The sequence below is a fragment of the Lonchura striata genome, chromosome 3, assembly GCF_050655825.1.
Source record: "Lonchura striata isolate lonStrDom1 chromosome 3, ASM5065582v1, whole genome shotgun sequence".
Lineage (NCBI taxonomy): Eukaryota > Metazoa > Chordata > Aves > Passeriformes > Estrildidae > Lonchura > Lonchura striata.
In genome coordinates, this window is record NC_140705.1 from 113,336,696 (window position 1) to 113,349,991 (window position 13,296).

At 42.8% G+C, this 13,296-nt stretch overlaps 1 protein-coding gene across 1 annotated transcript in view; it reads left to right on the forward strand.

Annotated features, from left to right (window-relative positions):
• Window positions 1-12,971, forward strand: part of SPRED2 (sprouty related EVH1 domain containing 2) — a 57,795-nt gene extending 44,824 nt beyond the window's left edge. The window contains exons 5-6 of the mRNA XM_021555859.3: window positions 8,925-9,074; window positions 9,482-12,971. Coding sequence (XP_021411534.1) covers window positions 8,925-9,074; window positions 9,482-10,132 — 801 coding nt within the window. The 3' untranslated portion in view covers window positions 10,133-12,971. The remainder of the gene's footprint in view (window positions 1-8,924; window positions 9,075-9,481) is intronic.
• The last annotated feature ends 325 nt before the right edge of the window (window positions 12,972-13,296 follow it).

Below are 13,296 nucleotides of genomic sequence, written 5' to 3' on the forward strand. Positions count from 1 at the left end.
CTTCAGGATTTTTCTTTAAGTTGACAGATTCCCCCTCCAACCCCTAGAATGAAAAACAGAAGAAAGAACAAAAGAAAAGCCATAAAGAAACCCCACAACTTTCTGACTGAGAAAATATCATCATGTGGTGTCCCCTCTGCCCCCCAGGATGTGTTTGGTAATAACTGAGGATAAACAACAGAATACAGGAGTCTGGGGAGCTCAGAGTGGACCTCTGCCCAGTACAGAAATGCATTATAAAGAACTGCATCTAAATAGGCTTGTTTTCTTCCCCCACCTCTGTTTTGTTAAGGGTCTGCTTGCCCTGTATCCTGTAAATACTTTATGAAAATTAAATCAGAAGTGATTATAGGAAGCAGTTCATATGTCTCTGGCACTTTCTGCAAGAGGAGAAGGAAAGACAGAAGTAAATAAGTACCATTACATTTTTAAGCAGAGCCTAACATATTTGCAATGCATATGAAGAGGATATTTTAAAAGTTTGCATCAGCTGTTGGCTTCTATTTTGGTGATAAATTCCAGCTAAAATATCATCGATGTTCATAACTGTGTGAATAAATGACCCCTAACTGACTTCCTAAAATATTGTGTCAGTCTTCTGTGGGAAGTTTGCATTTAACTTAGTTTTTTTTCTCCCTCTGTTTATAACCTGTTGTATTACATAGGAGGAGCACTGCTGGATTTAGAGGCTGCAGTGTACATAGCAAAGACATTAATGATGGATTAGATACATTGAATACATTAATGATGATTTAAGTGCATCAGTTCTTTTAGCTTGGCTAATTTAATTTTCTTTATTGTTTTTCTTTCCCCCTTAATATTATTTCCTGCCCCTCTCCTTGAAAGTTTCTGTAAAGAAGAGCTGAGATTCATGGTGAGTTTTGTGGAGCCAGCTGTGCTCAGCTGCCCAGTGTTTAACACCCCCTTATGAACTTTCCTCCTTTATTTCTTTACCCATCTTGCAACAGGAATGCTTTTTGGCCGTGCTGGATGTGCTAAGTTCCCTGTCAGCACCTCAAAATTAGGAGCTCCCCTTGCAGCCTCCCTCACCTCTGCTCTCTGTACCTCCGTGCCACCACATGGATGGTCAGCTGAGGTCAGGGAGCTGATGCAGAAGTGATTTTGGGCTGCATCCTTGTGGTCCTGCACCCATGCATGCCCACAGAGCAGGTGGTGGCACTGGTGGGGGAGAGGAGCAGTGGCCATCACCTCCCCTCAGCAGTTCAGACCATGGTGGCCATTCTCTCAGCCTTAGCAGAGGACAGCTGTGGTAATGGGGATAATATTCCTAGAGAAGGTGGCTCTGCTAATCTTTACAGAGCTGTACAAACACATATATTGGATGCTGGAGCATCCAGCAATGCTGTAGTCCACACCAGGATGTCATTTTCAAGGTATAAACAGATTATCAGAGCCTCTGCAAAAGGGAAAGGCCTCTATCCCTAGATGCTTTTAAGCAATTGGTTAGTTGAAACAGTTCCCAGTTTAAGTAAAAAGATCCTGTTGAAGCAGTGTAGCTTGTCTCAGCATGGAGAAATCCAATCAGGCCTCAGCATGGAGGAGGTGCAGGAATGAAGAAGACAGCGTGGGAGTCCTGGTAAGGAGAGGCTCCTCGTGGATGAGGACACAAGCACCTCGTGGGCAGACAGAGCCACCCTGCTCTCACACCGTGCTGTGGGATTGCTCTGCTGCCTGGGGCAGCAGCCCTAGGAGCTGGGCTTGTGGGTTGGGTTTTTCCCCCTTAAAACATTCTGCTTTTCCCTTATAAGTACCTGATGCAAAGACTTTCCATCGAAGCAGTGCTCCAGCCCAGTGGTGCAGCAAGGAGGGGTATCCTGGGAAGGAAATGCTGAATAGACAAGCTCAGAGCCTCTGCTCCAGGGCTGAGATCCAGCAAAATGGGATACTGACTTTTGCAGACAAAATTTCTCTTTGTATCTCTTCAAACGCCTGCTTTTGCAGACACGTGTGATGCCCTGTATGAGGCAAGTAGTGAAACAGGAAAATCTCCCTGAGGTTTCCCCCCTAACCACATCTGAGTGTTTGTCATGTCATTTCATCGTGTCTGAGTCTCATATATTCTTTTCACTTCTTGAAGTGAGCTGTTAAGCCACATCTGTGGCCCATGCAGAGCTGCACAATAATGCCAGAGTCGGGTTTAGCAGGAGTTTAATGGAGATTATCTTGTGTGCTGAATTCTAATAAATGTTCCCTAAGTTTTGCTGAGTCCAGCCAGCACAGCCACACCAGCATCTTTATGACACTAAAAGCTATAACCACAAAACAACTTAAAATAAGAAAAGGTAGCAGTAAAAAATAGCGAGCTGTCTGCACTTGATATTGGTATTTGTTTCAAGGGTGACTAGAAAACAAACATTAGAGAATTCTACTGTCTGGTATTGGACAAGTCTGAATCTATGCTTATTGTAAAGGCTGTGTACAGACAACTTGTCTTTGTACTGAACTGGAATATGATCTAGCTTGAAGTTTTTCCTTCAGACCTTCAGCAGAGTAGAACTACATTCAGCTCCAGCCATCCCCAGTGGATGAGAGTGGCAAAATGTTTCAAAAATATGTGGAAGCAATTTTCTGCAATACAATTTCTGTCTTGTCTTCAGTGATGGGAAACAAACCGAAATTTGACAAAAGCATTTTCTTCCATGGTTTTGTCTTGCCATGACAAATTAAAAGCTTGTGTTTAGGAGACGGGAGTCTCACATCTTAAAAGATTTTTCACACTGAATCTTTTTCTTAATACTTGGAGAATCTAAGGTCTCTTTGAATGGGCTGTTTTGAGTGTACAGGGCACAGTTAGAGGTTGATGGTGAATGACAGCTGTTCCCTATTCTAAATGTCTTGAATAGAGAGAAAAAGATGTTTTGAGACAAAATTTAGATTTTGTGTTGTTCCACTGTCTGTGAAAGTCAGAAGTGCTGTATCTCTTAGGCTTTAAAAATAAAATAAAAAAAAGCTGGAGGAGAACGGAAGAACTTGTTCTGCTCTGGCAAGATTAAGCTGAGGGAGTTCTGGGAGACTATATTTTATCTTAATTTCTTTGGAAAGGTGGAAGTTTCTCTGCCATGCATCCGAAATAACTCTCAGACTTCCTCTTTGTGACGTTCCTAAGCAGCGGCTCCGTAGATAAGGGCCAGGCTGGGTATCACTCACTTGCTGCACTGTTTTGCTGCTTTATCATCCTTCCTTTCCGTGCTGATAGCACAGCTGTGCCTCCCCAGATCCCATATCCCATGAAAGCAAAGTGAAGCTGTGCCAGGGCTCCCGAGGGATTGCAGCTGGGCAGAGCACACTGAGGGCTGTGGCTGGTGGGAAGATCATTGCAGAGGTCTCAGCTGGAGCTGCCTGGGCTGTGCCACGGGAGGATGCAGCTTTTTGGCTGTGGCTTCTCCAGGCTCATCCTCAACCCAAGAAGAGCTGGGTTTCTTGTGTTGGCAATGGTGGGGATGCCTTCTCAGAAGTTGAGATGGGGCTGGGCTCTCCTTCAGCCTCCGCAGGTGAGCCAGGAGCTGCTGCAGGGAGCTCTGGCTGGTGCAGAAGGATGCTTTTGGTAAAGGTCCCTTGGGTGGGACCGTGAGCCCCACCGGGTTTTGCTTCTCTGTGCTGCATGCCAAGAGGCCCCTTGGATCTGGATGCTGTGGTGTGTGGGCTTCTATGGCACTGGGAGATGGGAAAAGGAGTGAGGCAATAGAGAGCAGGTTGGTTTGTGCTTTGTAAATGCCAGGCTGGCATGGGGTTTTGATTCCTTCAGCACCACTATTTCCAAAGCTAATTGTTCAACACCATGATACATCTATTCCCCTGCTTCATGCAACGATCAACCATTCTAGAGAGAGAAAAAAAAATCTTTTCTTGCTTGACCCACAATTATTTTTCACAGCAAACTTTCAAATCCTTTAGCTGGCAGAGAGCACTTCTGGAAATTTTAAGTGACAGAACTCCATAATTTCCCTCTAGCAGCCAATTTCTGACAAGCTGCCACAGATTGTATTGCTTCATAATTCTGAGAGAGAATTATTAATTCATAATTCTTTCTTCTTTTTTGTAGTCAGTCTTGCATGTTGCATCACACAAAGTGAACCTATTCTATGAAGCCATTAGAGGCAAGGTGATCAGTCCAGTTCAGAAGCAGAAGTGTTCTTTTTCTCATGTTTTTTTTTTTTCATAGATGCTCATCTATGCTTATTGCTTGGATATCTGATTAGCCTTCTTGTGTAACAAATCCATTTCAATGAGGAATAAACTGCAGTAAATGATTAACATAATCTTCTTTACTAATGACTGGGGTTTTTTAATTTAATGAGTCACTTCTGAAAGTCTGAGGGGGAAACAAGGACATGCTTGTCTTTTTTTTAAATTACCACAGTGCCATCATTTGCCTGTAGAAGTCTGCTGTTGTTTCTTTAAGCAGCCATACCACACATGCAGTACGTGTGCTTGCTCAGATATGTCCAGCTCGCTTGCAACAGGAAATGTGTTGCACAGGTTTTATAAAATAACTCTTATGGTTGTGATTAATGATTTTGTTATCCAGGCAGTGAAACCACAAGAGTTTGTGACCGCTGTAGCAGTCAGAAGGTTCTGGTATGAGCAGCACAAATCTCTCATAATTTGAGTTTGAGGGCATGTTGAAACAGAGTTTGTTATCGGACTCCCTGTTCCAACAACTTTTAGTCTGGGGTTCTTTTCTCTTTTGTGACTACTGGGCGTGTTTTCAATAGTTTCCCCTCAAAACCAAATGCTGGAGCTGGATTGGTTTTAGCAGGTTTGAGAAAGAAGATGGTGTTTCTCTGAGAGACCAAGGCTCAGTAGTTTGGGCCCTGATTTTCCATCAGTGAAATAGCCTGAGTCTGGAGGCCACATCCCTTCTAGATGTATTTCTGTAGGTGAGTGTGTTTGTATTTGTATTTACTTACAGAAAGCATCTCATGTTTCCACCCTTCACCACCCTCCCCAAAATTTTGCCTGCTATGCTGATGGTAGATAATCCCAGCCAGGTCCCAGTCTTCTTATGGGAGACAGAAGATGCTTCCCTCACTGACAAAGTCCTACCATCATTTGTTCTTAGTGGCACTTGGGTGAGGACAAGTGTGCCTTTTCTTTGAAAATATGCCTGATTTTCACCAGTCACCAAGCCCAGGTTCAGTCCCAGTGGAGGGGCATTGAGAGAGCACTTTCAGAAGCCTGAGGCATCTCTAATCCTTGGTCACTTTTTTCTGAGGGTTTCCCTCTGGCTTCTTGAACCTCATTTTAGCTGTGACCACCATCAGAAGTACCTCCTGCCTGAACCTTATCTGAGCCTGTTCCAGTGAATGCCTTGTGATCTTACTTTCTGAAGCATACTAGAAGAGCAATCCCCTCCTGCTCCCATTCCTGTGGGACTCATAATTCAGTAGACTTCTCATCTTCTTGGTCCCTTCCATGATCTCTTTCCCAGGCTGGAGAGACACAGGCTATTTATATATAGTTAGCTGTTGTTGAGAAGCCATCCTGTGTCCTCTGTGGTCCTGGCCATGGCTCTGTGAGGTGGAAATACCCTAATTGGGCCAGGGTGGAGGAGGGCCAGCACCACAGACAGCTTGGAGCAGCACAGCAGGTACATGCAGTGGTTTTCTTTGTTGCTGCTGTTTTTTTAACCTGTTGCTGAGCCACAAAGTGAACACTGCCACAGAGCTGCCTGTTTTAATCCCAAAACCTCTTTCCTGTCCAGCAATAACTGGCTCAGAGGGCATCATTCTGTGTGTCAGATCAAGGTGTTTATGTCACGCTGCTCTTTAGGTTTAATTATGTTTGGGGGTTTTTTTTTAGCATCCAGCATGTTAAGTCTTTCTGCATTATGACATTCTTAAGCATGTTTTCAGGGTCAACTTTCATTTTGACTCTTGTGACTAACAAGTTTCATCTGGAAACTGTGTCATCATCTTGTTCATCTCTCTCCTCACATCACTGATGAGCGTGCCCACCAGCACAGGTGAGGGGCCTGTGGGGTTCACTGGTGACCTTCTGCATGGGAGGTAGAAATTTTCTACCTCTTGTTCTCTTCAGTCCTCAGACCATGCATTCATGTGTGTTAAGAGCACTCTTCCCCTCTGTCAGTTTGAAATAGTGAGGGGCCTTGGTGGAATGTTGGTTTTTGGAAAGTACCAGTGCTTATCCCAGCTGATGGTCAGCAAGGTAACTCCACAGCCACTGAATTTGTCACCCAGCTATGCCTTTGGTGTCACCAACCAGGAGTCACCATGACTTCACGGACGAGTGAGCAGAGACCCAGTCTTGGAGAGCCTTATTTCCCCTTTCTGGCTGCTTGGAGTAAGTATTTGTGTTGGCAAACTGCCCATCTCATCTGAGGACATTCGATGTGGAAATGCAGCAATTTGTATTAAGGTGAAAGCAGAGAGCAGCACCACAAGCAGGTATGCTGCCTCTGGTATGCTGCAAACAGGTTTTGTAGCTGTGTCAACACATGTGCAGGAGAGGCTCTGAAGGGAGAAGAAGGTGTGGAGGATAGCAAAGGTAGATAGAAATCAGGCAAGATAAAAATCACTACAAGCTCCTTTGCAGTTGCCTGTTGCAGAAATGCTGCCTTCCCAGAGAGGCAGCAAATAGCACAGTGCTTGGAGGGCTGGTTATAGCTCCCAGCTGCCCTGCTGAGATTATCAAGGAGTTATATCTAGTTTGGGTGGGATTTTTATTTTCATCCAGCACAGGGAAGCAGTTGCAGGACAGTATGTGCAATGACCTCCCACTGGGTTGTTTCCCCAGGCTGCATTGTTTGGACCATGAACACCCAGGATGTTTTTGTGTATCCACAAAAGGCTTGTCCCAGCAGGGCTCTGCTCTGGATCCACTGAAGGTGAAGGGTCCTGCTGGCTGCCATGGTACCATTTTAAGATCCTGATTCTGTTTTTTGCTTCATGTCAGTCGAAGTTTAGCTTTGAGAGCAGGCTTGAGCTGCCTGGACCATGGGGTGTGTTGTGTGGCTTTCTGAGAAGCTTAAATCACAGCTCAGCATCTTGGTCTGCAGGAAAGGTACTTGTGTGAGTACCAACATGGCTGTTCTGACTAAATCCTGACTCTTCTCAAGGTTTTCAAACGGGTTTTAAGCTTAATATTATTACAAAACATTTGTAGAAACTGCTCTCTTTTTTTTTTCTCTAAAGTCCCCCAAATGTGCTAGATATTTCAGGGCCTGAAGTTAAGTGCACAAAAATTAGCTTTGAAGGGTTTAAACCCCAGATTTGAAATGCGTTTGTCTAATAAGTTATGAAGACTGATGAAACCTCTTTTTTTAAAAAAGCCTGAATATTGGTGCAGCCAGAATATTGGTTCCACTTTAGAGGTGTTAAAAGTTTATTTGCTTCTGTGTATTTGTTAAAAAAAAAATAAAACAAACACACATATTAAAAGTCTGTTCTTAATGGGAGTCAGCCATTCAAAACTCATTCTGCCTGTTGCACCTCTCAGATAATCCAGCCTGGCTTTACATCACACTGCAAACAACTGTGTGTTTGCTTTCAACGAAACAAGTTGGGAGCATTTAAAGTGCTGTAAGAGTTAAAGAGAACCAACATCTGTTTTTGTGTTGTAATGCTTCTAGGTGTTCTCACCTTTGGACAGAGTCTTTGAGAGTGTTGTTTTCAGAATAAACAAATACTCACAGAGAGGGTTCTTGTATTCTTGGAGCAAGAAATGCGTCTGGTGCGATTCATTGGAAAATAGTGTTTAGGGAGTGCATTCTTGACAAGGAGAGGAGGTTTTTCAGGTAAAACCAGTCTTCTGCTACTACTGATATGATTCTTTTCTGCTCTTGAGTTGACTGGTGGCAATCAGAACCCTTTTCCATGGACCTGTAGCTGCAGCACATCTTGTTAGTTGAGGGGGGGGTGGGGATTTCTTTTATTTCAGGCACCAATGTTTCAGGCACGTGCAGTGCTACAGCTGTTCTGTTTGTTGTGCATGGAGGCTCTCTTTTTCCTTCTCTTGGTTTGCTGGTGCATTTAACAACTGTCCATTGATATTCATGGTAATATGAAAAAGCCCAAAACCTATAAATAGAATTAATGGGCAAAATCCTGAACACTGTATGGCAACTGGTTTAACCAAGGAAGGGATATGGAGAGATGGTGGCTGACATTATTCCTTCTCTGAGTGTTTCTGCAGGGAGGAATAGGATTGTTAAGAAGCAGTAGGTATTGGCAACAGCATGTTAATGTGTGATATTTACCCTTTCATGATCATTGTTGCATAATGATGTAACTAATTAACCTAAAGAAAGTGCTCACGGGGAGCCAGGAATGTCTAAAAACACAACATTCATTGCACAGTAATTGTGAGTGGCAAAAAAGTGACAAAACAACAAAAAAAAGCCTGAAGTTTTTAAAGGAAAGCTGATATTCAAGTAGCCGGTGATGAACTGGAATTCAGTGAGTGCTTGGAGAATGCATAAAGGTTAACAAAATTGCCAGTATTTTTGTAGCCTGGGTGACTGGTGGGGTACAGCCTGGGCACACAGATGCTCTGTCTGAGCCTTCAGGACCTCCAGGACTGCATCATTTGCTGGGGTTTAACTTTGCTCTTCAGAGTAGCTCCTGGTGAGCACTCATCATCCCACCATGCCCAGGATAACAAATAACATGCCAAGAGAATACAAGTGGTGTTGGTGAATATGTCACGGGCAGGCTGTGGCATATTATTTTTCCATGTGTGTGGTGACAGCTTTTATGGCCTGGCAACAGATCTGCCTCTTTCAAGTATTTTATGTGAAAATTCATAAAGCCTCCAGCGGTCAGGTGTTGCCAATATTGCAGGTGTGCACGATGTCGGCGAGTGGCAAAACATCTCTTAATGCCCTGTGCTGTAACAGCTGAATGTATGACGATTTTTTTCCCCCCTCTTTCCATTTAAAACAGAATGCTACAGACAGCTCCTCCAACTCCTCTCAGAAAAGGGAACAGCCTGTGCGAACTCTGGCTTCTCCTGCATCCTGCGAACATCGAAGAATTTGCACTCGTGGACACCTTCACGACCATTACAGCTCTGACCACTACCATCTAGAACAAGTAAGGTTTCTTCCCAGCCTTGCTCCCTCTGTGTCTGCCAGAGTTTGTCAGTGTTTGGTTTTCCTCCATGTGGCTGAGACAGCTCCCTCCTTTTGCTCTCCCTGTTTCCTTCTCAGTTAGCTTTAAATGGCTTCCTGTTATTAAAAAAAGGGCAGGGGAGGGGGTAACACTGCCTGTTATATTGTACCACGTGCATGCAGGACGCTGTAGGACTGTGACAGTTGTGCTCCCTCCTGAGCCAAAGGCTGGTAAAGTCTGTGATGGATCACGGTGAAGGGCATATAAAGAAAGAAAGACAAAGTTGCTAATTACTGGCTCTTCAGGAAGCAAGGAGACAGTGATTACCAGTAACAAAATGAGCTTATTTATCTTTTCTCTCTCTCTTCATCTCCTTCCTACTTGCACAGTCAGTACCACGGTCCTACCGGCATGTCAACTTCCCAGACGATGATGAGGAGATCGTGCGCATCAATCCTCGGGAAAAGATTTGGATGACTGGCTATGAGGATTACCGCCACGCCCCGGCACGAGGAAAGAACTTCGATCCTGACGACATGGACTCCTACGTCCGTTTTGCCAAAAGCGAGGCCTCCAAACACGAATACACTTACCCTTACGTAGACAACTCGGACTTCGACCTGGGTGAAGATACCAAGGGTGCTGTGATAAAGACTCAACCTGTCAAATTCAAGCCCAGGCGGAAGGAAGACGGGGAGAGGTCGCGGTGCGTGTACTGCAGGGACATGTTCAACCACGAGGAGAACAAGCGGGGTCAGTGCCAGGATGCTCCGGACCGCGTCAAGACTTGCATCCATCGAGTGAGCTGTATGTGGTGTGCAGACACTATGCTCTATCACTGTATGTCCGACCCAGAAGGAGACTATACGGATCCTTGCTCGTGCGACACCAGTGATGAAATGTTTTGCCTCCGGTGGATGGCCCTTATCGCCTTGTCTTTCATTGCTCCATGTATGTGCTGTTACTTGCCGCTTCGGGCTTGTTACCACTGTGGGGTCATGTGCAGGTGCTGTGGTGGAAAACACAAAGCTGCTGGATGACTACAGATGCGTTCCAAGTGTTAGGTTTTCCCTGTAGTTCGAGGAACACGTTGGTTTTGGAGCACTATGGTCACTCACCTTAATGCAGCCGCTGTGCCCGACAGCGTCCGGGAACCACCAGTTTGGATCACATCACATTGGGTCGTCTGGGGCTCACACTGCATTGATTTGCTCATCAACTGTTCTAACTAACTAACCTACAGCATAGACTTTTGTATTATTAATCTGTAATCAAAACAGACTGTCTTGTACATGTTTATATTAATTTTTTTTTTTTTTTTTCATTTAAAATGAGTTTGAGAGAAGAACTGCTTTAAATGGTGGTGGATTGTAGAACATCTCCAGGTTGTGTCTGTCTTGCCTCCGCTTGTGTGGTACCAACGGCATGTTAGCAAGCTTTGGCATTTCTAGAAGTGGGACGGTGTAGTGAACGAGATCTCACTTGGAAGATACTTCAACTTACCGTCAAGCTATTGTGTGTGTATAGAAGGTGTGCTAGTAACAAACTTGTACCACAACACAGTATTTCTGTCACTGGTTTTCTTTGGGTTTTTTTTGTTCTGTTTTCCAAAGCTAAAACAGCCATCTAAGCTGCAGTTTCTCTTCTAGGGTCCATCGTCATTTCCTTCAGCAAACATCTTAAATTATTTCTCTGTTCCTAAAGCTCTGTGAACAGAAAGTAAGGCTCAGTTACCATAGTCACATAGCCATTGAGAATATGATAGTCCTCCTTACCTGTAATCATTTCAGACCACTATTTGAAAGGGAAACTTAAATTTTAGGCTTTTCTCTTTTCCCTAAATAACATTGGAAAAATGTGTTTTCAGAACTCTGCCCAAAAAGAAAGGGAATTTCATCATTAGACAGCAACGTAGAGATCTGTGAATAAAACACTAAGGTTCCAGATGAGGAAAATCGTTGATATGCAAAGAATTACTAACAATGCAATGTCAAAAGCACTATTATGGCAATTCTGGGGAAATGCTGCATTAAGTGGTGGATTATATGGAAAATCGTGTGTGTTTGTTTTCTGTATACATGAGCATGAGAACATTGGCGTCCACTGTAGTAACAACATTTAGCAGTCCAAGCAGGTATTGAAAAATCCAAAGCCAGGGTGTTAACTGCCACTTCCAGCATGTGACCTGCAGTCCCAATCTGCCAGATTCTTCCACACGTCTCAGCACCTTGCTGTGAGCCCGTGTGTGGGATGGAGCACGTGAGTCCCTGCAGGAGCCAGACTGAGGTGTCTGCCTGGCTTTCCCCCTCCCCAGTTCACCACCCAGGTTTATCAAGTGGATGCATAAAAGGTGCATACAGCAGGATACTATTACTTTAATTTTTTTTTTTTAATTATTATTTTTTTTAATGTCATGTTGTCTTGTGTACAAGGCTTGTAATTAGCTTGGAAAAAGAGTATTTTTCTAATATATTACAAGGAATAGCCAAATAATTTTTATTAAAAAATAAAAAAAAAAGATTTAGCGCAGTGAGCTCTAACTAGCATAGTACAATCCGAATACTTTGAGGCAGCTAGGGATTGGCTTGTCAAAGCTGGCACTGCTGTTCCTGCCATAATTTCTTTCTGCAGTAAATTGCCAGTGGGCGCATGTCCTTTCCCTCCCTCTATTGCACATTGACATCAGTCTTAAAAGAGAGGATTTTTCTTTTTAATAATTAATTTGCCAAATAAATGTAAAAGGAACGCTTGCCATTCTTTCTTGGTGGAATGTCCCAACGGTTCCTCTGAGAGTTAATCACAGCTTTTTAGTCAACCATGAATTAAGTATGCAATGTGCTTATTATACACTATAGAGTTGGGTAGGTTTAATTCATAGCAGTTACTGGGGATTTTTTTTGGTTGGAGAAAAAAAAAAAATTGAATGATAGTGGAAAAGGGATGGAGTTTTACACTCTGGGTGATGTGTCTGGGTTTGCTGAATGAAATAAAAATATTTTGTGCCTAATAGCAGTTGACAAATCTCTCAATGGTGTCTAGTAAACATCAAGCCAGCCTCGTAAAAAAATAATTAATGAAACAACCTTTTCCTTTTATTTCTGTTCTCAAAAGTTGTTTCATGTAAACAAACATCTGTAAGATCTTCTCTCTATAAAGCACAACACTACAAAAAGATCTTACAGTTTTTTGTCCGGTCTTGAAGTGCCCCTATTTATTTAAGTAAAATAGACATACTCCAAGCCTTTCTGTATGTCTGAAAATAAAAGTTATTAAAAAAAAGTCCCTCTTTTTAATTTTTTTTCTTTCCCTCCTTCTTCCCTCTTCTCTTGGGTTTTTGTAATACTTGTAGATTTTGCTGCGTACGTTATTTGGTTCGTGATGGCAGTGGTGTAAGGGCACAAGGATAGAAATGGGTGGTTTTTTGTAAATATTTCTCCTTAATTTCCACACTGCTGCTGAACAGTGTGTAGCATTCTCCCAGTCAGCTTTGCAATACTGACATCAATCATTTGAGAGAAATTATTCAGATTTTATTTTTGTATCTGTGGTAACAAAAACATTAACCAATTTTTTTTTTCCTGTTGTGGAAAGGTTTTGGTTTTTTGTTTGTTTTTTTTTTTTTTTCCAAGCTATTGCTCACGTTAACAAATTAAAGTGCCTGAAGCCTCATCATTATGTATCTATATACTAAAAGTTAAAACCCTGTTGTATTGATTTTTATAAGCCTTTTTACCTCTGTGTAAAAAAAAATATATATACAAGTGTATGATGTACATTTTAGTTCTTAACTTCTTTTTTTATTGTTTCTAATATGTATGATCAGTGTAGCTATTGCTTTAAAATGTACCATGTAAATACAAATACATCATATCAAAATGATGCCTTTTATTGTCAAAAATATGCTGTTTATTGTTGTTGAGGTGGCTGGGGACTGAGGGGAAAACAGAAGGGGGGCATCTCCAGAGCTCAGGGTTTGTAAGGAAAAAAATCGCTTTATTTTACAATTTTGGGTGGCAAAATGGATTTCAATGGGGAAAATCAGGGAGAAACCAGGAGTATATCTGAAGTTTTATAGTTATTTCCAATGGCTTGGTCAGGCTGACACTGACCACATCTGCAGAGCCCAGGTTTATTTTTCCATAGGTAAGTGATAACAAAGCTGTTGCTCCTCTTTTTATGTTCTGCTGGTTGTTTTGCTGCTGAA